Source organism: Notamacropus eugenii, chromosome 1 (assembly GCF_028372415.1).
Source record: "Notamacropus eugenii isolate mMacEug1 chromosome 1, mMacEug1.pri_v2, whole genome shotgun sequence".
Classification (NCBI taxonomy): Eukaryota; Metazoa; Chordata; class Mammalia; order Diprotodontia; family Macropodidae; genus Notamacropus; species Notamacropus eugenii.
Window position 1 is genome coordinate 350,067,162 of NC_092872.1, and position 25,072 is coordinate 350,092,233.

Sequence of the window (25,072 nt, forward strand, 5' to 3'; positions counted from 1 at the left end):
AATAGCACTTCTAGGACTGTATCCCCAAGAGATCATAAAAATGGGAAAGGGTCCCACATGTACAAAAATATTTATAGCAGCTCTCTTTGCAGTTGCCAAAAACTGGAAATCAAAGGGATGCCCATCAGTTGGGGAATGGCTGAACAAGTTGTGGTACATGAATGTAATGGAATACTATTGTGCTATAAGAAATGATGACAAGAAGACTTCAGAGAGACCTTGAAGGACTTTTATGAGCTGATGCTGAGTGAAAGGAGCAGAACCAGGAGAACTTTGTACACAGCAACAACCACAGCCTGGGAGGAATTTTTCTGGTAGACTTAGCCCTTCACAACAACACAAGGACCTAAAGCATTCCCAAAGGACTCTTGAGGCAAAATGCCTTCCACATCCAGAGAAAGAACTATGGAATTAGAACACAGAATGTAGATTATTTTCTCCTGTGCTATGTTTTGTTTGGGTTTTTCTCATAGGTTCTTCCATTCATTTTAATTCTTATATGCAATATGACTAATGTGAAAATGTGATTAATAAGAATGTATGTATAGAATTCATACAAGATTGCATGCTGTCTCTAGGAGGGAGGGGGGAAGAAGGGGAAGAAAATCTAAGACTTATGGAAGTGATTGTAGGAAACTGAAAACAAACAAATTTTAAAAACAAACAAACAAACAAAAAACAAAGGTACTTGGCTAAGGTTCCCTGCTGCTCCTCAGTATAGTGGACAAAGCATTGGCAAAGGAGTCAGAGGACCTGAATTTGAATCCCACCACTGATGCTTGCTACTTGTATGAGTTAGAGCAAGTCATTTAAGCTATGTAGGCCTCAGTCTATTCTTTTGTAAAATATAAAATGTTGGGCTATATGGTTCCTGGGGTCCCTTTTCCCTTAGATTTATGATCCCTTTCTGTAACTTCTCTATATGGGAGGGCAGCTAGGTGGTGCAGTGGATAGAGCACCAGTGCAGGATTCAGGAAGACCTGAGTTCAAATCTCACCTCGGACACTTGACACTCACTAGCTGTGTGACTTTGGGCAAATCACTTAACCCCAATTGCCTCATCCTGGGTCATCTCCAGTCATCCTGGTGAATATCTGGTCACTGGATTCAGATGGCTCTGGAGGAGAAGGGAGGCTGGTGACCTGCACAGCCCTCCCTCACTCAAAACAAAGTCAAGTGCAAGTCATGTCATCATTTCTCTGATGTCATGGTCTTAGGCAAGGAAGGACATACAGCTCTATATGGCATGAAGACAGTCTCCATTCCAGTGTATTTGCCATTAAAACTGATGCTTTGAAGGAGTGGCTAAAAGCACAGCCTTGTGTATGAGAGGGAACTTGGGAGATATTAGGGACTCTCCAGGCCTAGTCTGCTTCCTAAACCACAGCCCTGAAAATTTCCCAGCCTCTTTGAGTCTTTTATGTTTTTTTCAGACAAGAATCTGACACTATGATCGGCATCAAAGGGTTTGGCCAGGCCTTGGAGTGAGTCACCCTGCTCTCAAAAGGGGGTGGTGGCCTCTAATGGGGGATTTTAAACATCCATTCCAAAAAACCAGTGTTACTCTAGCGACCTTGGCAATGTGTACAATAGCAGCCTGTGAGAGCCCCTTCTCTCAAAAGTTCCTTCCTTCTACCACTTAAAGCTCATAGACCTGTGGCATTTCCCAGACCTCTAAGTATAGCCAGAGGAGACCTAGCAAGAGCAGTGAAACATTTACCCTCCTCGTGGCTTTCTCATCCTCTGGAACCCTTGTCCCAAACTGAGGACGATCTTAGGGGAATAATAACAATAATAAAAGGAGATATTTCTATGGAGATTTAGGGGAGCTGCCTGTCCTAGCTTGCCCAAGTCTGAAGAAGGAATTGGGCCCAAGGTTACAGTGTTTACAGCTGACCTCACCCTCCCTCCCACTAGGCCCCATCCTCTCTACACATGTAAACACCTGGGTAAGAAGGCAAGGGGGTGGGGATGGGAATCCTTGTAGTCTGGGACTGGAATAGACTAGGATAGGATGGGATGGGATGGAATAAAGTAGAACAGGATAGAAAAATGCCAGGACTGGAAAGGACCTTAGAACACAGGGCTAGTAGTGGTGTCAAACTGAAATAGAAGCAGGGTCCACTAAACCATACATGAGGATTCTTGCAGGCCAGATATTGACTGAAGTGTTGACGGTGTATTGCTGTATTGACAAATAATATTATTATCTATGTCATTATATTTTATTTATTTTTATTAAATATTTCTCAATTTCATTTTAATCTGGTCCAGACTATACTTGGTAGTGTTGTGAGTCATAGTCGATATCTCTGGTATAGTGGAAAAAAAATGAAGAACTGCATTAAAAACCTAGCTATGATACTTACTTATTGGAAGATCTTCAGGGCTCAGTTTCCTCATCTTTAAATCTTTAAATCTTCATCTTTAAAATATAGAGATTGGACTAGATTATGCCTAAGATCCCTTCTTAGTTCAACATCTGTGATCCTATGATAGGACCCAGAGCACAAAGAACACAAAATGTCAGAGCTGAAAGGGAGCTTAGAGATCATTAAACTCCCTTGTTTTATCTGAGGCCCAAAGAAAGGAAGTAGGTTAATGCCTGAGCCAGGGCTAGAAACTAGGACTCTTGTCATTCAGTGGTGTGTGACTCTTCATGACCCCATTTGGGGTTTTCTTGGCAAAGATACTGGAATGGTTTGCCATGTCCTTCTCCACCTCATTTCACAGATGAAGAAACTGAGGCAAACAGGGTGAAGAGACTTGCCTGGGGTCACACAGTTAATAAAGGTCAGATTTGAACTCAAGAACATGAGTCTTCCTGACTTCAAGCTTCATACCCTATCCATCCTAGCCATCCAGACCACATCTTTACCGTTACTCAGATGATTAAAAGGTGCCAAGAATGCAAGATTCCACAGTATATTTAGAATTGGTTTATTACGAAAGAATGTTTGATTCAATAGAACGAAACTCTCATTGCCTTAAATGTTCTCTTCCAACTACTTATCTACCATGCATATGGCAAAATCTGACAAGATTCCTTTTGCATTGAGAATATTTTTCTCCCATATTTTCCTGTATCCTATTAGTAAAATATTTTGCTCCGACAAAACATCTTATTACAGACAGTTAAAAGGACTGGAGCACATCAATCACTCAAAGGAATGTCTTGAGCGTTTCCCCTTTGATTTTGCTGGATTTTTCTGTATAGAAGGAGCTCTGAAGGAAAACCAAAATGAGTTTACACTCAGTGATGCTGATTCTTAGGGCTGCTCCCTTGCAAAGTAAAATATCTTTGAACTTTAGTGATTGTCTTGAAGGATTTTTAGGTCCCGTAACATAGGACATGAGTTTGAATCCTGAATTTCTACCTCCAACTATCTGTGTGATCTTGGATAAATCACTTAATCTCTCTGGGCTTCAATTTCCTCATGTATAGAAGGTAGGCCACTTTCTGTTCATAATCTATGATGCTATGATCCTAAATCTATGATCCTTAGGGAGACAGTTAGTACTGTAAAAACTTGGAGAAGGGTGAGGTCATGGGGTACTGCACATCAGGGAAAGCTTTGTGGAGGAGGAACCTGAAACCCATCCTAAGGGTTGGGGAGCACTGGGATTGGTCAAGAGAAGGAGGTGTGTGTGTGTGTGTGTGTGTGTGTGCATGTGTGTGTGCGCATGCAGGACTGTATATATAAGCCTGCTAAGGGTGGAGGTAGAGAAGGTGCGTATGTGGTGGAGGTGGTTAAAGAATAAATCAGGCTAGAGTAAAAAGTACATGGAGGGGATGGAAGTGGATTGAGTCCAAAAAAGGGGGCTGGATTCTAGGAGGTCAGTATTAGGAGGTTGGGCTTGATCTTTTAGGCAATGGGACTCTTTTTTGAGGTCTTGGACAAGGGAGGAAGAGCAATGATTCCCTGGGTTACAGTAAGTAAGAGGGCTAGAGGACTGACACAGAACTTAGAACACAGAGCAGGAAGGGCCCTTAGAACGTGGGACACAAACTGTCAGAACTGAAAAAAAAAACAAACCTTTAAAAGACTGTCTGGTCTAATTCCTGTATTGTACAGATGAGAAAACTAAGGCCTAGAGAGAAATGACTTTTGTCCCAGGCTACACTGCAGAAGACACAGTAGGTGAAGTTGTCAGTGAACGCACACAGACATTAATTTCTTGCCCACACTCAGCTCTTCCTTCCTCTTGCTAAGTCCCCATCTTTGTGTTTCTGTTTTCCAAGCCCTTACCTCTCTCCTCACCCCCCTTTTTTTCCCAGGAGGGCCTCAATGGCTCTTCAGTGCTGATGAACCACTGGGGTGGTAGCTGGGGGTAGGGGGAGTCTAAAGTTGCTCCAGGAGTCTGGCTCCCTTCTCTAATTGATGACCCTTCCCAACCAAGTCTCTAGGTGGATCCTGTCACAGCTGGAAGGAATCCTGAGACTTTGGGTTTGGAGAGACTGGGGGGAGGGGATAGGAGAGGGGAGTAGGTGTTGCAGTGAGAGGGGGCAGGGGACTGAGGGTGCCTGAATTATGCAATATCATCAAAGGAGTAAAACATCACTTCCCCCACCAGCTGGCCCCCAAACATCTGACAGAAGTGACTGAGCTGGACACGGGAGGCTGGGGGTGGTGCAGGTTCCCTGCCCCTTCCTGCCATTCTCCAGTTAGACACAGAGGGCACCGGGGCCCCTGGTCTTAATAGCAGGATGTAGTTCAGCTCTAGTTCCCGAAATCCCCTTCCCCCTTTCCCAGATTTGAGACATCGGTAGCGGGGAAGTCAGCAGTGAGGCAGGGGCCAGCTTCCCCACCTGGGTGAAGGTGTGTGGGTTTCTTTGTATGCCTTCAGGAAGCACCTTCCATTGCCAATGCAAATGAAGCCTGGGTTTCCCTGTAGTCCTCCCCCGAGCTTTGGGGCAGTGGCTGCCGACACTCTCTGCTGGGCTATGCTGTTTCCTCGAAGGCAGGGAAATCTGGAGATTGAAGGGAAAGGGGGTCGGGGAAGTAATAATAGCCGACTTTGATGTAGCTTGATGATTTGCAAAGTATTTTACATATATGATGTTGTTCAGTATGTAAGAGTAAGGACTCAGATGCTCTCTCTACCCTCGCTCAGTCAGCCATCCTTTGCTGAACAACTTCCATTGTGAGCAAGTATTACTCAGGGTCTCCTTTGCTGTGGCTCTTACCTCTTTCTTTTCCAGAATCAGGGGCTGTGTCCCACTCAGGCCCCATGACCTCTTGGGGACAGAGAGAGCACAATAGACCCCGGCACCTTCCCCATTTTCTCTAACTCCAGGCTCAGCTCCACGTTAAACAGCCTGGGGCCCTAGAGCCTCTTCTCAAAATTTCTGTATTCTTTCCCAGTCAGGTTCGCTGCCGAAATCAGAGAAGTAATAGCAAACAGTGCAGTTTGTCTGGGAAGTAGAGTGTATGGGGAGAATAATGTAAAATAAGCTGGGAAAGGGAGACCAAAGCTAGATGGTAGTTAAATGCCAAACAGAGGAGTTTTATCTTATCCTAGGGGTGATAGGGAGTCGCTGAAACTCCTTGAGTTGAGGAATAACAGAGGCCAATCTGTGCTTTAGGAATATCAGCTTAGGGAGAGCTGGGTGGTACAGTGGATAGAACACCAGCCCCAGAATCAGGAGGACCTGAGTTCAAATGTGGCCTCAGACACTTGATAGCTTTGTGACCCTGGGCAAGTCACTTAACCCCAGTTGCCTCCCCGCCCCCAAAAAAGGAATATCAGTTTGGCAATTGGGTGAAAGACACAAGAGGGGAGAGACTGGAATCAGGGGAAACTAGTGGGGTGTGTGGCTACCGAAATGCTGTTCCCCTATACGCTGTACAAATGAATGAAGCATTTATTAAGTGCTTATTATGTACAAAATACTTTTCTAAATGTTGAGGATCCAAATCGAAAAGCAAGGCAGTCCCTGTTTTGGATTGTATGTATTCTAATACATTCAATGCCCTATCACAATGCCTTTGCAAAGGTCTCCTCCCATCCTTGGAATATACTCTGTTCTCACCTCTGCTTGTAGAACGCTTAGTTTCTTTCAAAATTCAACTTCAGTATGAATGCCTTATAGGAAGACCTTCAGGATCCCCCTGGTTGCTAGTGTCCTTCCCCCTGAAACAACATTGTATGTATTTTGTATATGTCATTTTTTAGCCATCTATATGTTCTTCACTTCTCCTCCTGCTCCACCCCATCAAAAGTAAACTCATTGAGGTTTTTGTTTTTTGTATTCCCAGCACCTGGCACATGCATCATGCCCTTATTAAATGTTTATTGAATTGACCAGTCTAGGTGAGAGGGGATAGAAGCTTGGACCAAGATGGTGGCTGTGTGAATAGAGAGGAACAAATTTGAGACTTGTTGTGAAGGTAGAAATATGGAGGTGGCAACTAGCTAGATGGAGAATAAAGTATTGATGATGACTCCAGGGTCATAGATCTGATGACTGGAAGGATGAAGGTGCCCTGGACAGAAAGGAGGAAATTTGGAAGAGATAGATTCAGGGAAAGATAATGAGTTCAGTTTGGTGTGTGCCTTTGGGTCATCCATTTGGAAATGACCAATAGGCAGCTGGAGGTGCAGAATTTGAATACAAGATAGAGCTAAGGATTAGAAATGTAGAAATGTAGGAGTTATTCAGATAAAGATAATAACTGAACCCATAGGTTGATGAGACAGACAGAGATAGAGAAAAACAAAAAGCTCCCTCAGGACTTAGCTACAATTGGGGGACAGAATACGGATGGCCATCTTTTGAAGCATCCTGAGAAGGATCAATCAGACAGGTAGAGGAGAACCAGGAGAGAGTGATGTCCAAAGAACGTGGGGAAGAGAGAGACTCTAGGAGATGGTGGTCAACTGTGCTAAAAGATAAAAAGTCAAGAAGAATTGTAAAGAATGGGTAAGAGATCTTTAGTGACTATGGAGAGAGAAGTTTCATTTGAATATGAGGTTAGAAACCCAATTACAAAGGAAGTGAGAAAGATGAGGCAGAGTGTATATGGCTTTTTCCAGGTGTTTATCTGTGAATAGGGTGGGAGGGGGAGGAGGAGGAGGAAATGTAAAATGATAGTTTGAGGGTAAGACAGACTAAAATAAGGGTGTTTAAAGGACAGATGCAATCTGGGAGTGTGTTAGGCTGTAGAGAAGGAGATTGAAAATTAGAGGAAGAGAAAAGGTGATGGAGCAAACTTCTGGAGGAGACCCAGAAATGAGGATGGAGGGAGGGTCACAAGTAGGAGAGCTGGACTAGGCAAGGAAAAAGTTGACATCTTCCTCAGAGATGAAAACAAAAGATAAGAAAAAGGGGATTTGAAGTGTCGAATTGAGGAGAAACAGGAGCTTGAGATGGATTACCTTTATTTCCTCTATAGAATATGAGAGTCAGGGGACAGATGAAGATAGAGGTGGAGGTGGCTTAAGGAGAGAGTTTGGAACAAGTTCTGTGGGGGTTTCAATAGAGAGTCAATCAAGGAAGAGCAAAAGAATTGCCATGGAGTAGTTAGAGTCCTGTCAAGATCGATCAGCCACTGTTAATTTGTTGTGGATTCAGCAATATCATGTGACTTTTTCCAGGGGGTGCTTATGAACAGGTGCAGAGGAGGCAAGATGGTGGAGATAACCCAGAGTGGGCTTTGGAAAGGCACAGGCAAAAATGGGAGAAGGGGGCAAGGGAGTTAAGCATAGACTTTCCTAGTGTGTAATTGAACTTGTTGACTATTATAAGGTTGAGATCTTGAAGGGAGGAATGTTATGCCAGAAGAGGAGTGATTCCTAGGAAGACTAGGAAAATGGGTGGGGTTGGGGGGTGGGGTGGGGTATGACTAGAGGTCAAGATTACGAAGAAGAATAGGTTTAAGAGAAGTGAGAGTTTGAGACAGAAGGATAAAAGGTACTAGTCTAAGAGAGGAATATTGACATTCTGAACCATGTAGGTTTAACACTCATATATGAAGGGGGAAATTGTGGGCATTGTAACCATCTCTGTATGCCAGAGTAGGGAGGAGGCTTGAGGGAGTGGTGTTAGGGGCAGAACTTAAACCCAGGTCTTTCCCAACTCCAAAAAAGTCTCTCATCACCTTGCTGCCTCTCCAATCTCCAGTTTTTTCAAAGAATTCTTATCTAATGCAATTATATTTTTAAAAATAAATATAGAACATTTGGCATGTGAAAGTGGGCTCCTAATGGAGTTGGTCTCCATGTCATGACTGGGAAGAGTTCTCTGCTTCCTACAGGGGATGGATGATTCAGGTATTCATATTATGTCCCACCCACCCCCAACTCCTGAGCCCCAGGAGCTTTGGGCATGACAGGTTGGACCCATAGACATCCTAGGACTGGAGTCTTCTCTCCAGTCCTCCTGTCAGGGCTCTGCTTATATGAAGGGGAAGGAATCCCCAGGTCTCAATCCCGGCCCGTGATTTCACCCTGGTCAGGACTGAACTTCCCATACTGAACCACACATAATACATAATATTACTTAGGTAATATTGGATATTATCACTTCTTATGGCATTTTACCACCCTGCTAGGCTATGAGCTTCATAAAGTCGTCTTAGCTAAACTTTTATCTCTCCCAGTGCTCAGGATAGTACAAAGCATGGTTTACTAAATGTTGAATTAATTTCCTATATAGTTGTCTGTGTTTATATCTAATTCAGTACTAGACTGTGAGTGCCACAATGGTGGGGACATGATCTTATCTAAACTTTCTGTCTCCCCAGGTCTCTGGACTTCCTCTATGTAGAGGGCACTTGAAAAATGTTTGTTCAATTGTATTTTGTCTTCTTAGAATTCCGCTATTTGGGTTTCTCATGTTTGGATTTCAGCATTGCCCTCCTCTGGCTACTGATTAAAGGAAAGAGCTCCTTTTTTGGAGAAGCATACTCAGTTTTTCCCACTTGAGAGAGAATATATTTATCTCCTAATTTCTTAGAAATAGGTGGAGCCAGGTGCTTAGGAGCAAGAGAGGGGAATCTGGAGACCTTATCCGGAGGAAGCAGAGGGGGGCATGGGAATGGAGAGAAAAGGAAAGTCAGGAAGGGGAGACCAGTATTGCTGAACTAACACCTTCCCCTTATTCTCAAGGGGAGGGATAGCTGTGCTTTCTGGAATCCCTCTGTCCCTTTCTCCGGTCCTTGGGGTCCTCAGCTCCATGAAGAACCCACTTCAAGGGGTCCCTCATCTTTTCACCTTTAAGAATACTGGGTGTGGGACCCCACAGACCCTGCTTTTCCTCTGATCCGTGCTGATTTCTAAATGCACTTGAAGAACATTTCTGCACATGAGGGTACATGAATCTCCTCAAAGAATTCCTGGCCTGGGGGAGTCTTTGGTGCCTTCTTCAGCAGGGTCTGGGCATGATGAAGGAGGAGCTGGTTTTGTCTTCGGCCCAACTTCCGAAGGGCTAAAATGGCAGCCACATGCTCCTGCCTATAGAGAGACATAGTCCTGGTGACCACAGGTGAGTCATGGGATCATGGGATTTTGAGCTGGAAAAAAACCTTTCAGATCTTCCAGTCCCTCCTTTTACTAATCTCCGCTAATGCCTTTCCTCCAAGATTAGGTCCCCCTGTTCCCAGCTTCCTTTTGTCTTCTCCTATTAAGTTATAAATTCCTTGAGGGCAAGGACTTACTTTTTCTTATTTATATCTCCAGTGCTTAGTATAGTGACTTGGTGCATCATAGGAGCTTAATAATCAATGAACTGAATGATCTCTATCCTGTACATAGCTTGTTTGTACATACCTATTTATTTGTAGTCTTCCCCATTAGACTGGAGCTCCTTAAGCGCAGCAACTACCTTTTGCCTTTCTTTGTGTCCCCAGTGCTTGATACGTAGTAGGGGCTTAATGTTTATTTAATGACTGAGATGGGAAGAGAAGCAAATGGGTTTTGGCAGATACAGTCTTTGTTCCCCAGCAATAACAGTGGAAGATTTAACATAAACCAAAACATATGTCACCTGATAATCAAGTTTGCACATGACACAAAGCTAGGAAGAAGGCATTTATTAATGCCTACTATGTGCCTGACTAGATGGTACAATGGACCCAGTATGGAGTGCTGGACCTGAAGTTAGGAAAACTCATCTTCCTGAGTTCACATCTGACCCAAGATACTTACTAGCTGTGTGCCTCTGGGCAAGTCACTTAACTGCTATTTGCCTCAGGTCCTCATCAGTCAAATGAGCTGGAGAAGGAACTGGTAAACCACTTCAGTATCATTCTTTCCCAAGAAAATCCAAATGGGTTCATGACATCAGACATGACTGAAAAACAACTGAAATGTGCCTGATACCATGCTAGGTATTTTACAAATATTATGACATTTGATCCTCATAACCCTGGTACTATTATTATCTCCATTTCCCTGAGGAAATTGAAGCAGAGAGAGGTTAAGTGACGTACTCAGGGTCTCATAGCTAGTAAGTGTCTGAGGCTACATTTGAACTCAGGTCTTCATGCCTCCAGGCTCAGCACTCCATGTACTATGCCACCCAGCTGCTCCCTTAGGAGGGCCAACAAACTCTATTAGATTCAAGTCAAGATGCAAAATACCCTCCCACATAAGAATGGGGGCAAATCTAGTAAGATAATGAGATAATTATTATATAATAATTATAATGATATAATAATAATTATCACTGAGATAATGTAAAGTTTCTACTGGGTTTGGAAGAATCCACTGCACAAATACAGGAGGGGGAAGGTGTGGCCAGACAACAGGTCATGGGAAAAGCCTTTGTGGTTTGAGTAACCTTCTTGGAACCCATCCTGCCTCTAGGATGCTTCTCAGGTTCCTTGACCAGTCAGGCCCCCAGTCAATGTTTGGAGCCTGTAAAAGCTGCAGATCTGCAATGGTACAGGGAGCTTCCTGAGGGGCTCTTCCCTACAGGGGAAGGCATGGAAGGGAGAGAATAATTATTTAAGCATTTGTTAAGTGCTTGACTTCACTTACAAATAGTGTCTTGTTTGACACAGTGATGAAATCATTGGTCTGGACCAATCAGAATAAGGGATATGAGAGTCCCACTGAACTCTGCCCTGGTCAAAACCTTTCTGAAGTCTTGTATGAAGTTTTGTGCAGCACCTTTTAGGAAGCAGATTGTGTTTGCCTCAGTTTCCTCATTTGCAAAATGAGCTAGAGAAGGAAATGGCAAACCATTCCAGTATCTTTGCCAAGAAAACCCTAAATGGGATTATAAAGAGTCAAATACAACTGAAACGAATGAACACCAACAGCATCTGGGTGGCACAGTGAATAAAATTACTTGGAGTCAAGGATACCTGGGTTCAAATCCTGCTTTAGATACTTACTAGCTATGTGATCCTGGGCAAATCCCTTAATATCTCAGTCTCAGTTTCCTTGTCTGTAAAATGGGGATAGTGATAACAACCTATATCACAGGGTTGTTGGGAAGAGCAAATAAAATCATATTTGTAAACTGCTTAACCCGGTGCCTGGTATATAGTAGGTACTTAATAAATGCTTATTTCCTTCCTAATGGTTTGTAAAACATTTTATTCATTGAAACCCTGGGAAGGATAGTGAGTGCAAGCAAACTTCTCTGACTCTTTGAGACCCCATGGACCATACAGTCCATGGGGTTTTCTTGGCAAAGACACTGGAGTGGTTTGTCATTTCCTTCTCCAGTGGATTAGTGCTAACTATTATTAAGTATATGGAGAGTGATTGTGTGGAAACAGGGATACATTTGTTCATCTGGGCCCCAGAGGGTAAAACTAGAAACAAAGAGAGTGGAGGGAGGTGGAATTTATAAGGAAGCAGATTTTGGCTCAATAAGAGGAAAAATTTCCTAATTAATCAGAACTGAAAAATAGTGGAAGCAGCAACCTTGGGAGATAGTGAGCTCCTTAATCCTGAAGATATTTGGAACGGAGGTTTATTGGTTCCCAATCAGGAAGGCTATAAAAGATAGTGAGGCTGGGGTTGGAGGGATTGAACTAGATGTATTTACTCAGAAGTCCCTTCCAGCTCTGGGAATTATTAAGCATTAAGATATCTCCCCCGACACTTCAGCCTGGGATTGTTCTTCTAGAATGGTAGAGGGAGGAGGTTTGAGGAAGATCAAACTGACTTTCCTGACTTCTTCACAGAACAGGGACAGGCCAAATGCCTGGAACCACCCTTAATGCCCTGTGGAAATCTTATATTCACAGCATATCACAATTGAAAGAGAATTTCAAATCCATCAGTGGATGGCCCATTTTTGAGAGGGGGAATCTGAGGCCAAGAGAGAAAGCGTGATTTGCCCAAGGTAGGATCTTCTGTTGAGTTTGTCTCTCTGGATGGAGCAGTGTCCAGTCCATAAAGATGTAGAAGGGAAAGCATGACATAGTGACTAGAGTCCTTGGTACATAATCAGAAGACCCAAATTCCAGGTGCTGCTATCTTAACAATAGTAGTAATAACTGCTGTGTTTATAAGCACTTGTTGAAGTTTGCACAGTGTTTTACAAATATCTCATGTTATCCTTACAACTACCCTGGGAATTAGGTACTATTATTATGCCTATTTTATAATTGAGGAAACTGGGACCGACAGTCATTAAGTGACTTGTTCAGGGTAATATAGCTAGGTGACTCAGGCAAGTCTCCCCTGCCTATGCTTCAGTCTCCCCATCTATAAAATGAGAGGGAAGGCCTAGAGATGGTTGCTAAGGTTTCTTATAATCCTAACATTCTATGTTTGAGTAATCCCCTTCAGATTGGGTACTTCCTGAAGACAGGGCCTTTGTTTCTTTATTTCTCTTCTCCCTCCCAACTCCCAAGATCAGGGGCTGCCTAAAGCTAGGACCTTGTCACTCCTTTCAGACTAGGGGGCTGTAAAGAGACAGAAGACCCATGGCAAGAAGGATTTCCTGAGAGAGATAATGTGCCTGCGTGTTTGGGGACTGTTAAACTGAAATGTGGAGCAGGGCTTTATTTTATTTTATTTTTTTCTAGAGATGAAGAGAGGTTCCACCCTATCTCTAGACCAGAAGTTGCCTCCCTCCTTAGAACAAAAAGGTGCCTATCTGGGAGATGTATGTCTCTCCAGGGAAAGGCCTGGCTATGCTGGGACTTGATCACTCCCTGATAATGAATCATCTAAAGTTCCAGGGGAAGCACAGTAGACTTCAGCCACCATGGCTCTGTTCTTATTTTATTAACGCACTATCCTCCAAGGTCTCCCTGCATTTTAGGCTGCCTAGGGCAAAGGGAAGAGCCTAGGGTAGAATTCAGGAGCTCTGATTTAGAAGATTACAACATTCTGGGACTTTGAGCTGGAAGTGACTTTAGAGATCAATCTTTTTAATTCACAGATGAGCAGGCTAAGGCTCAGAGAGGGAAAGGAGATTATCCAAAGTCTCACAGCTATGAAAGTTACAAATCCAGAATTCAAACCTAGATCTTCTGACTCCAAATCCAGACTTTTAAATCCCTTATTCAATGCTGCTTTTAGACCTGCCACCAACTTCCCTTTCCTGGACATCACTTCCCCTTGATTGGAAGGACTGCCTTGCCCAGGCAGGACTGCTGTGAGGGTCAAGGGAGCACTGGATGGTCAAGAGTGCTGAGAAGGAGGGGGCTCTGCATGCAGGGCTGAAAGAAGTCCGCATCCACAGGCATGCCTTCTTTGGGGTCTCGGTGTTTGCGGATGACCCTGGGGAAGTGTTCAGATGCAGGGCAGCACTAACCTGACGTCTGGGTAACCCCTAACGAGGGCTTCAATATGTTTCTTAATGTCCTCCTTGTTGGTCTCACTCAAGATATCTGAGATGCAGGGGATCACCAAACACAGCCAAGAGGCTTCTGAGCCCTGGGAAGACAAGAAACCAAGTATAAGAAAAAGGGGTGAGCATGAGGAAGATGGGAAAGCTAGGTAGCACAGTGGATAGAGTGCTGGGGTTGGGCTCAGGAAGACTCATTTTCCTGAGTTCAAATCTGGCCTCAGACACTAGCTGCGTGACCCTGGGCAAGTTACTTAACCTCTGATTTCTTGACAAAATGGATCCACCAGAGAATGAAATGGCAAACCACTCCAGTACCTTTGCCAAGCAAACCTCAGATGGGGTCACCAAGGGTCAGACATGACTGAAAATGACAGAACAACAACAAATTCTGACTATGGTACCAACCACACCCCATCAGCAGCCAAAGGAGATAACTCTTGGGTAGTACCAGACTTTGAAAGGTGGAGTCAATGGCATCTGATTCCTGTCTCATCTTGTGGGCACTGTCCACTCGATCAACTCCTCGAAGTCGTTCTCGTGGCCTCAGCACGTGGGCCACGTATTCCCGAATCACATAGCAGTGGATTTCCTGAAGACACTCCTGGGAGAGGAACAGGATAGTAGAGATCAGCCTCAAGGCTCCATAATTCTTTCCTCCCTGCTAAGCCTTTGGCCTCTCAATCTTTTCTTTCTGAGTCCCCTCTCCCCTCCATGTCCCTTCCCAGGACCATCCCCAGGACCCTTGAACCACCTGACTATGGGGTTTAACCAGGTGCTTCAGGTGCTGGGCAAAGGTAACAGTCTTCTCCATGATCGGCTGTAGCTTGTCAGAAGTCATCCAAGCCTTGCTGCCCACCTCCTTGAATAGGACCTGCGGGAGCAAAGAGAGATCCATTCACACCTTGTTCCTCAGCTTACAGGATCATTAGACTTATCTCATCCAATACAATGTGACACCCTTCTTCTCTCCCTCCCCATTCCATCTATGCATTATGGAGCCTAATGTAATACTATGAAAAGGTAGTCTTCCCCAACATCTCCCAATCCAAATCCTCCCTAACCTTCAGAATCTAAGATGTCTCACTTCTTCCAGGAAACCCACTTACATCTGCATCCCTCCCCTGACCTCCAAACCTTCTTTGCTACACAAGGTATACCCCCTAATGTATATAAATGGAACATAAGTAAAGCATGCATTGCTGCCTCTATTCCAGAGAAATGAGGCTCCTAGTTGCTCTTGCCTTGTCTTCTCCTGCCTCGGTGTATTCCCAAAGGCCAAACCTTTCTTTCCTGAACAGACCCCAGCACATCTCTGCTTGGTGAAACCCTCTTCCTTCCTCTGCTATCCTCACCTCCCTGACATCCCCATTTTGACCTCTGTCTGAGAGCGAGCTCCCCCTCCAGAGACTCCTCACACTTCTTTGCACTTATTTCCACCTCTTTTATCACAGTTATTTGTATACTTGTCATTCCCCACATTAGACAACGAGGGCCTTGAAATGTGTTTCCATATTGGGCTCCATGGCTGAGCCTCCAGCCTCTCCCATGCAGGATCTACCTCTTTCTTCCTCACCTTTCCCAGAGGTAGGACCAGAGACAAAATCCAGATTTTTGCAAAGGCTTTTTGACTGGCAGAAGGTTGAACTTTCTGATACTATTGACAATGCCAAGACCATGTTACAAAGTTTGATTTTTGCCAGCAAGCAACTGGAAACTGGACCAATGTTACCTGACTCCATTGATTCAGAAGGAGCCTACACTGCATCTTGTTCTGAGACTGTAGGCAGTGCCAAAGAAGAGAAAACTTTATACCACTTCTCAAGGAATAAGCACCAGAGAAAGAAGCTGAGGATAACAAGGCTTGCTGCTGTTCTGATACATGGGGCTGGAGGCTTTATGTTGGCTATTTATTGTAACAAGTGCTTGAACTACTCCTTTAATAAGCCCGAGGTCAAGTAAATGTATGTGTGTTAATTTAAAAAAAATCAAAGAAGAAAAAGATTATAAGGTCATTGGGGGTTAGACCAATGTGAGATCTGTCTTTGTGTCTCCAGTGCCAAGCACAGGGGCTTAGTCATGGCAGGTGATTAATATATGGCTTTTGAATAGTGAACATCCTGTCCTAGTCTCTGACTATATTCCATGTGGGCAATTTTTGTCTTTCCAACAAAACTAGGACCTCCTTGGGGATGGGGCTGATGGCTTTTACGGGGACTGTGCCTCATGCCTGGATTAGACTCCCTCCTCACTTCTACTTCTCTGTAACTAGGCCTCTTTTCAGCCTCAGTCCATGCGGCACCTCCTATACCTTTTTGAACATCATCTAACTATTGGCACACGGGTAACCAGGTGCTGTGGTAGATAGAGCATCAGTTGTGGAGTTAGGAAGACTCATCTTGTTGAGTTCAAATCTGGTATCAGACACTTACTAGCTGTGTGACCCTGGGCAAGTCACTTAACCCTATTTGCCTCAATTTCCTTCTCTGTAAAATGAACTGGAGAAGGAAATGGCAAGCCACTCTAGTATCTTTGCCAAGAAGACCCCAAATGGGGTCACAGAGTTGGACATGACAGAAATGATTGAATAATAATAACAGAATTATTGGTGCTCTCACTCATCTCAATTTAGACATAGATAGATAGAGATAGATAGAGATGGATATTAGATGTAAACATAGATGTAGATATATATGCAGAATGCATACAGCTTACACAAGAGTTGGGGGAAAGGGGGAAATATGAATTTATAATGAGCATATAGTATCCCCATTATTATGTATATGTATATATACACACAATGCATGTATATTAAATATTTATACATAATCATATGTCATATATAATGTATATACATTTATATTATAAACATTATATTATATTTATATTATAAACATATACACATACATGCTCCCATATACACATACATAATAGAAACCATATATTACATGTTGTACTGTGTTATTTATAGATAATACATATAGAAATATAACATTAAGGACATGCACACCTATTATTTACATGAGTGTTATAAATTATGCCTATCATTATATTATTTACGTGTGTGATATAGACATATTCGTGTATATATTTTATATACATGTATAATTCATATGTGTATAATGCATAACATCATATATGCAATAACATGATGTGTATATTATGTGTCATATATTACATATACTATATAATGCATTATTTATGTATTTTATAATACATTATACATATAAATATACATGTATATTATATGTGCACATCAATAAATATTTATACATATATTGCTAACATAATATATGTTCTTTATAATGAATAATATATAATAAATAATTATGCAAAGAATTGGCAACTAACTGATTAGATATGGGCATGGGAAGTGAAAAATCAAAGATGACCCTGAAGTTTTGAACCTGGCTGACTGGCCAGTAGAATAACTAAATAGCCAGAGAAGTCTATGGCTCCCCTCTCCTAGGCTGTTTCCTGTTCCCCAGTTCTGAAATACTTAAGGTTTAAATTGCATCCAGTTCTAGTTAGAACTGGTTGCTGAAAATCTCTAGTGAGCTTGCTGATGTAAAATAGTTATAATTCCACTTTCCTCATTCTGAATTGATTAAATTTTAGGGACTTCCCAGTCTTTTGCTATTAGGTTACGTTCCTTGGCCCTGATGTGAAAGCTGCCATGACAGACCTTTGGTCTGAAAATGTCATGTAAACCTCGACTTTTTGCAGCTCTGAACCTTTTGCTATAGGACATTTCACACTGTTCATCTGGCCACCAACCAAAGCATGCTACCCTGCAGGTGGGGGAGAGGCAAGCCTCATCTTACTCTGTGCCTGACTGAATTACTATTCATCTGTCCAAACCCTCCAATAGCCTTTGCTTGGTTATGTCAATAAATCAGTCTAACCCATCCTAAAGTAGCTGCATGCCATTCATTAGAATTCAACTTCCCTCTTAATTTACATAATGGTAATAGTGCCTGCAACAGCAGGAGGTTTGGGGAGATGATGATAATCTCAGTTTTGGACAGGTTGTATTTGAGGTACTAAAAGGAACTCTAGGCAGAGATGCCCAACAGACAGTTAGAGATGTGAGACTACAGAGTTCATGGTGAAAATTTAGTACTGAATACATAGATCTGGGACTCATCTGCATAGAGATTATAATTGAACCAATGGAAGCTAATGAGATTGATAAGGAAAGGGAGGGAGGGAGGGAGGGAGGGAAGGGGAGAGAGAGAGAGACAGACAGACAGAGAGACAAAGAGAATCAGGGGAGGGGGGAATGAGGAGGGGAAGGGAAACTAGGACTAAACCCTGGGGAATACCTGTACTTAGAGGATGGGAGATGGATAATGAACCATCAAAGGAGACTTGAGAAGATGCTGTCAGGAGAGCCCAAAGAAGACAGTAGGTTAAGGGGGTTGGGGTGGGGGTGGGGAGAAGTCCTGGATTAGCTGATCGCCAGAAATCTCATCATGCTCTTCAACTCAGCCTTGGATACTCAATACCTTCACAGATTCCTTAGCCCCTTCTCCCTTCTGATTGGAGGGCTGGAGCATAGAGCATTAAATTCCTTTGAAAGCTTCACTTCATAGAGGGCAGAACATAGACTTTCCAACTCACTCTACTTTCCCTCTGCAGCTCTGCTTGGTCTGAACTCCTTGGAACATAACGTGGGGACTCCCTGGCTCCACTCTACCTCCCTTTTGTGTGTTGTCTTCCTCCATTCCATTGTAAGTTTCTTGATGGCAAGGAACTTTTATTTGTATCCCCAGCGCTTAGCACTTAGCCTGGCACATAGTTGGAGCTTAATAAGTGTTTATTAAATTGAATAGTTCAATAGTTTCAAAAACTAGAGAGAAGTCAGTGAGAAAAAAGATTGAGAAAAGGTCATTACATTTAGCCGTTAAGATACCACTGGTCACTTTGGAGAAAACTGTAGGCAGAAACATTTCATGGAGTTAAGAATTGAGGGGATGATGTAGAAATAGATACAGCAAGCAGGGGCAACTCAAGGAACTTGGCAGTCAAAGGGAAGGAGAGATGTGGGACAAAGGCTTGTCAGGGTGGCAGGGTCAAATCAAGGGTTTTTAGGGATGGGTAAGACTTGAGCGTGTTTGTAGGTAGCAGGGAAGGAACCAGTGATAATGAGAGAGAATGATGAATATAGGAAGTTCCCAAAGGAAGGATAAGACAAAAGGAATGTGAAAAATGATCATTTCTCTCTGGTATTAATGACTAATTATTCAATCAGAACCAAGTTTTTTCCCCTTTTCTACTTCCTCATCCAGAAACCAATCAGTTGTAGGAAATCTCTGTTAAAGATTTACCCAGACCAAGATCTAATCAGACATTAAAAGAAGTTCTAAGTTTGGGTTAAAAAGTGTACTGCTGCTCATTGTGTTTGCTCTGACAGGCCTGGGAATATGTGGATTCTCCCTTTTGTCAGACAGGTGATATGGAAACTGACAAGTCTCTCTGACCAAGACTTGGGTAATCTAAGTCATGTACCCCAAGACCCTCATTATAATATAGTCCAGTCTCTCATTGCAATATTCATTTTCTCATTAATTGTTCACCAGTTACCACCCCTCAGGAACACCTACTCTTTGAAGGGCATATGAACATGTGAACCCACCAACAAAGACCCCATGAGGGGTCTTTGTTCTAAAAAAGAGAGCCAAATGAACTTCCTTTTATTAAAAGATATGCTAGCCTTATTAATAAGATGATATGTGTGTGTATGTTCATCCTTTGTTGCCAAAGAACACCATGCCATCAGAGAAATGATGACATGACTTGCACTTGACTTTGTTTTGAGTGAGGGAGGGCTGTGCAGGTCACCAGCCTCACTTCTCCTCCAGAGCCATCTGCATCCAGTGACCAGATAGATATTCATCAGGATGACTGGAGATGACACAAGATGAGGCAATTGGGGTGAAGTGACTTGCCCAAGGTCACACAGCTAGTGAGTGTCAAGTGTCTGAGGTGAGATTTTAACTCAGGTCCTCCTGACTCCTACTCTATCCACTGCACCACCTAACTGCCCAATAAGACGATTGCATTACCCAGAAATGGTGTCTCAGAATTTTTTAGATAGTCACAGGCACAACAAAAGGAGTTAGTTTTGGCAAGGGGAAGAGATATTTGCCTCATTCTCAGAGACTTTTGGGGAAGGAGAAGAGGATGAGTGAAGACATGGGCAGGTTTTGGAGTATGGAGAATGGCAGAGAAGAGGGTTCACAATGGATGATCTCAAACTTGTCTGCCAAACAGACAAAGCTAAATGTCTAGAGGAGAAGGCATGAAGGTATAGTGGGAATCTTGAAGAGAGAGAAGTTTTCAAAGCAGCTTTTCTGAAGACTCAGAGATGATTAAAAGGATTGCCATGCAGTAATGAGGGCCCAGTTTAGTTTAGATAACAAGGATTTATGAACCTACTTCACATAGTGGACACAAGTATACACTGTTTCAGTGCCTCCTCTGACTCACTGCTTCCTCTTATACATTGTCTCCATCCACATATCATCTCTTCTCCCATGCAAACTCCTTTTGGATACCACCTTTTGTCACAGGACCTAGTCAACCTTTCTTTTGTCTCTCTTACAAAAGGGATCTTTGTATATAGACATTTTCCCTAATGAGAGGAAAATAAAAAACTTTCCCATATCATTCTCCATCTTTACCAGAAAACCCCTGCCACTTGCCAAGGTCTTCCACCCTGGCCTTTGTCAAAGATCAGTGTGGGTTCTGGCTGGTGAGCAGCCTCCTGCATCCTTGCTCATTCCATAGCTGGGTATACCTGTGGGTGCTGCAGTCATCCTTATGTACAGATTGGTGGCTTCCACTGGAGCAGATAATGAGTCTAGAAACTTAGAACCAAAGTCCTTACCTGTGTTTCTTGACGCAAATGAATCAGCATTTGCTTTCTGAATCTGCTAATCACCTTGGACAGGGTAGTTCCCACATTCGTAAAGCTGCTTGGGAATTTGATGGGTAGGTTGGTCCTGGAGAGAAAAAGCCAGGAGCAAGTGAGCCTCCTAGCACAGGTCAAGGTGCAGGAGTTGGGGAAGGGGAGAAGGCTTATCCCTTCATGTCCACTCAATCAGATACTCTTCTGTACTTTAAGGTCTGTAATCGCCACCCCTCTATCCTCTTGAAACAATGGTCTAAGAGTACAGTGAGCCTCACAGAATATTAGAACTGGAAAGGGCTTTTGAGACTACTGTGTTCTAGCTTTAAGGCTGAAAGGGATCTCAGAGGGCAGCTAGTTAAATTTTTTCGTTTTGTATGAGTTCTTTCTCATCCTTTCCCCTCTGAGGCCCAGAGATGTTAAAGCACTTGCCCAGGGTCACAAGGACATTGTAAGTAACAGAACTGAGAAGTGAACCCCAGGAGGACCTGAGTTCAAATGTGACTTCAAATCTGACTTCAGACACTTACTAGCTGTGTGATTCTGGGCAAGTCACTTAACCTCAATTGCTTCCAAATAAAAGAAAAAAGAAAAAGAAACAATTCCAACTAGATTCCAAATCTAACAACATTTGTTTCACTGCCCCACAATGCTTCTCTCAATTAGTCAAAGCCCATGGAGGTAGAAGAGCGCAGTGAAAAATGCACATTAATTTTCTAATCACAGATCTCCTATTTATTGACTTCTTTCATCTTGGACAAGTTGAGCCCCCTTCTTTGAGACTCCGTTTTGTCTAAGATGACTTTTGTTGCATCTCTCACAGGGTTTTTGAAAGTGCTTAAAGCCTCTATAAACAAAAAACTATTACTATTTTATGAATAGGGAAATTGAGGCCCAGAGAAGAGAATTGACTTGCTCAAAGTTACAAAGAGAGTCAGTGGCAAAGCTGGAACTAGAATCCAAATTTGCTGCTTTGAAGGCCTGGGCTTTCAGCCTTAACTGGGCTGCCTCCAAGGAGCCTTGTTAATTGTCACTTTTACGATCTTGAGAATTGAGCCCTGCAGGGTTGAGTGGGGAATCCTTTGGTCAGTTTTGATAGGGAGGAAGAAAAGACCTGCATTAAGAGAGGTTATGTGGGTAAGAGTTACAGTGGACACCACCTGGACCCTGAAACAGATTACCACAGACAGGGAACTACCTTGCCCCGCTCCCAAATACAGGGCCCTGGATTTCCAGATAAGAAACCTCCACCAAGGTTCCCTAATCTTCCCCTGCTCTGAGAATGACAATGCTAGTTTCATGCCCATCTGTTGCCTGCCAACAAGGGAGGGCACTGGGCCGGAAAATCCCAGAATTGTAGGCTTGGCTCAGCTATAAATGATTGTTTTGGGGTGTGCCTATGAAGCATGTGAGAGAAAAAATCTCAAAAGGGCAGCTGGTCACTGGAAGAGAAGGAAGAGGAGGAAAGTTTGGCATGGCCTACTCTGTGGCTTTTCTGGACACCACACCATAGAGTAAAGAATATCAGAGCTTAAAGTGAGATTGGAAGCTATCTTGTCCAGCTTCCTCATTTTTACAGAGGAAGGTGAGGTTCATAGCAGAGAGATAACTAGGCCAAGGTCATGCAGAGAATCACTGGCCAAGCTAGACAAGGCAAATAGGAACAGGGGCAGATGGGACAAAATGGAGTGAGAGGCAGAGAAGCTTCACTCCTTTGTTCAATCAATCAGCCAATCAATAAGCACTTATTGAGCTCTATTATGCTCCAGCCACTGGACTAAGTGTCAGCATTGAAAAGACAAAACAAAACAGTTCCTGTGTTCAAGAAACATGACAACATGCAGATATGGGTGTATACATAAGACACAAACAAACTCAAGGTAACCTAGGCACAGAAGGAAGACCAACAGATGCCTTCTGCAGAAGGTGGAGAATGAGCTGAGGCTCAAAAGGAAGCCAGGGGTTTTGAGAAGAGGAGATAAAGATGAAGACTATTCCAGGCATGGGAGACAGCCAGTACAAAGGCATGGAGAGGGGAGATGTAAGGAACAGCCAGCAGGCTAGGGTAGCTACTAGAGTAAGTGGAGAGATGGGATGTGTAAGACTGGACAGATAAGAAAGGACTAAACTGTGAAAAGCTTTAAATGCCAAGCAGAATTTCATATTTTATTCTAGAAGTAATAAGGAGACATTGGAATTTATTGAGTAGCAATTTATTGAGAAAGGTATTGAGTCTGACATAGTCAGACCTGAGCTTTAAGAAAATCATTTTGGGGGGGTGGAGCCAAGATGGCGGAGTAGAAACACACAAATACCCTAGCTCCGAACCCACAGCCCATGAAATATCTGTAGAAAAGAGCTGCCAATAAATTCGGGAGCAGGAGAAGCCACAGAACAGCGAAGCAGATGAGATTTCTGTTCCAGAGAGCCTGAAAACCTCTCGCAAAAGGTCCCTGGCACCCCGGACCCGGAGCAGAGCCCAACCCTGCCTCGGCGGCGCAGCACCGAAAGGAGCAGATCTGAGCAGGCTTCAGGGACAGAATCTCCAGCAGCCACGCGGGTCCCTCCACCCACAGGGGACAAGGGTTGGTGAGAGGGTCTCTTTGGCGGGTCGAGACGGGAGTGGGGTGCCCCCATAGCTCAGGCCCCCTCGGGAAGCAGCAGTGGAGGTGGGAGCAGACTGGGGCTCCCCAAGCAGGCAGGAGCCCGGATCCATTGTTGAAGGTTTCTGCATAAACCCCCTGAGGGAACGGAGCCCGTGAGGCGGCCCTGCTGGAACCTGAGTTCAAATCTCTCTTCAGACACTTACTAGCTGTGTGACTTTGAGCAAGCCACTCAACCCTAATTGCTTCCAAAAAAAATAAAAAGAAACTTGAAGCAGGGAAATCAATTAGGAGGCTAGTACTTTATCGTGCTTGAGAAGTGATAAGCGCCTGTACTAGGATGGTGGCTGTATGATTGGAGAGAAGGATAAGTTGTGGTAATAAAAACAAATTTTGGCAACTGATTGAATATTCTAATGATGGAGAGTGAGGAGTAAAGAATGTTGATGACCTTGACAAGTAATGGTGATGTTTCAGAAGAGCGTGAGTCCTAGATGAAAGAAAGTTCTCTTTTGAATATGTTGAGTTTAAGATGCCTAGGAAACATCCACTTTAAAGTGTCTAATAGGTAGTTCCTGGTGTTCCTGGTAGCTCCTGGAGAGAGAGAGAGAGAGAGAGAGAGAGAGAGAGAGAGAGAGAGAGAGAGAGAGAGAGAGAGAGAGACAGAGACAGAGACAGAGACAGAGACAGAGACAGAGAGAGACAGAGACAGACAGACAGACAGACAGACAGACAGACTGAGGCTGGATATATAGATCTGGGAATCATTTTATAGAGATAATAATTGAACTCATGGAAAATGATGAGAGACTGAAACTGAAAGAATAGAAAGAAGACAATCCAGGAAAAATACTCGGGGGACACCCAAAGTTAGTGAATGCAATATGGGTGTTAGCAAAAGAAACTGAGAAAGACTGGTCAGACAAATGCATCCCCTGGGGACTCCCTGTGTTCATGGGTCATGGGCCCATAAGATCACAGAATTAGTCCTGGAAGGTGACTTTCAAGGACACCTAATCCAAACCCCTCATTTTACAGATAAGGAAACTGAGATCCAAGGTCACAGAAGTAGTGAATAGCAGAGACTGTACCTGAACTCATGTCCCCTGACTCCCAACTCAGCATTCTTTCCACCCTAAACAGAGCTCCAAGGACTCTGTCCTCCACACCAGTGCCGTTCCATATTTGGATGACTACCATCTAGTTTTGCTACTTAGGTAGTCACCATGCTCCATGCCTCCCAGAGGCCAGACAAATTGGCCAATGCCTAGGGTCTGGTCAAGCCCTACAAGGCCTGAAATTCAGTTCAGGAGCTCATTCACCAGTGATTCCCATTCATATAACACATGTACCAGATTTGGTGTCAGAGGATAGATGTTCAAGCCCAACCTTCGCCTCTGATTAATTTTGTGTCTTTGGGCAAATCACTTTCCTTTGGGCCTCAGGTTCCCACCTGAGAGGTCAGACTAGATTTCTTCCCTTCCAGCTCTTAGATCCTTGGTCCTATATGATATAGTATGAGTTACATGACCTTCGTCAAGTCATTTAACTTGCTGAGCCTTAGTTTCCTTATCTGTAAAATGGAATACCTGCCTCATAGGTTTTTAGAGGGGGGAGGGGCTTGAGGAAAATATCTTATAAACCTTATTAAAACTCTTATAAAGGCTTTTCTGTCTTTCTTAATGGGCTATCAAAATTTCAGTATTTTATTAGAGACAACGTAGTATAGTATAAAAAGCAATAGATTTAGATGATAGATAATAGATAGTCAGCTAGAGTATGCAGTGGATTGAACAC

General features: G+C 43.4%; 1 protein-coding gene across 16 annotated transcripts in view; it reads right to left on the minus strand.

The window, feature by feature from the left end:
• Positions 1–215: 215 nt before the first annotated feature.
• Positions 216–25,072, minus strand: part of EXOC3L4 (exocyst complex component 3 like 4) — an 82,556-nt gene continuing 57,699 nt past the window's right edge. For 5 of the 16 annotated variants that reach the window (XM_072630145.1, XM_072630148.1, XM_072630147.1 and 2 more), the window contains 6 exons: positions 20,652–20,766; positions 14,514–14,633; positions 14,211–14,363; positions 13,727–13,848; positions 4,811–4,972; positions 2,925–3,225 (listed from right to left, as the gene is read on the minus strand). In XM_072630145.1, the coding sequence (XP_072486246.1) occupies positions 3,159–3,225; positions 4,811–4,972; positions 13,727–13,848; positions 14,211–14,363; positions 14,514–14,633; positions 20,652–20,766 (739 nt within the window). In that variant the 3' untranslated portion in view covers positions 2,925–3,158. Of the gene's footprint in view, positions 2,313–2,924; positions 3,226–4,810; positions 5,417–5,841; positions 9,457–13,716; positions 14,124–14,167; positions 14,364–14,513; positions 14,634–20,651; positions 20,767–25,072 lie in introns of those variants that run through there. The other 11 variants (XM_072630150.1, XM_072630154.1, XM_072630153.1 and 8 more) reach the window with 11 other exon arrangements.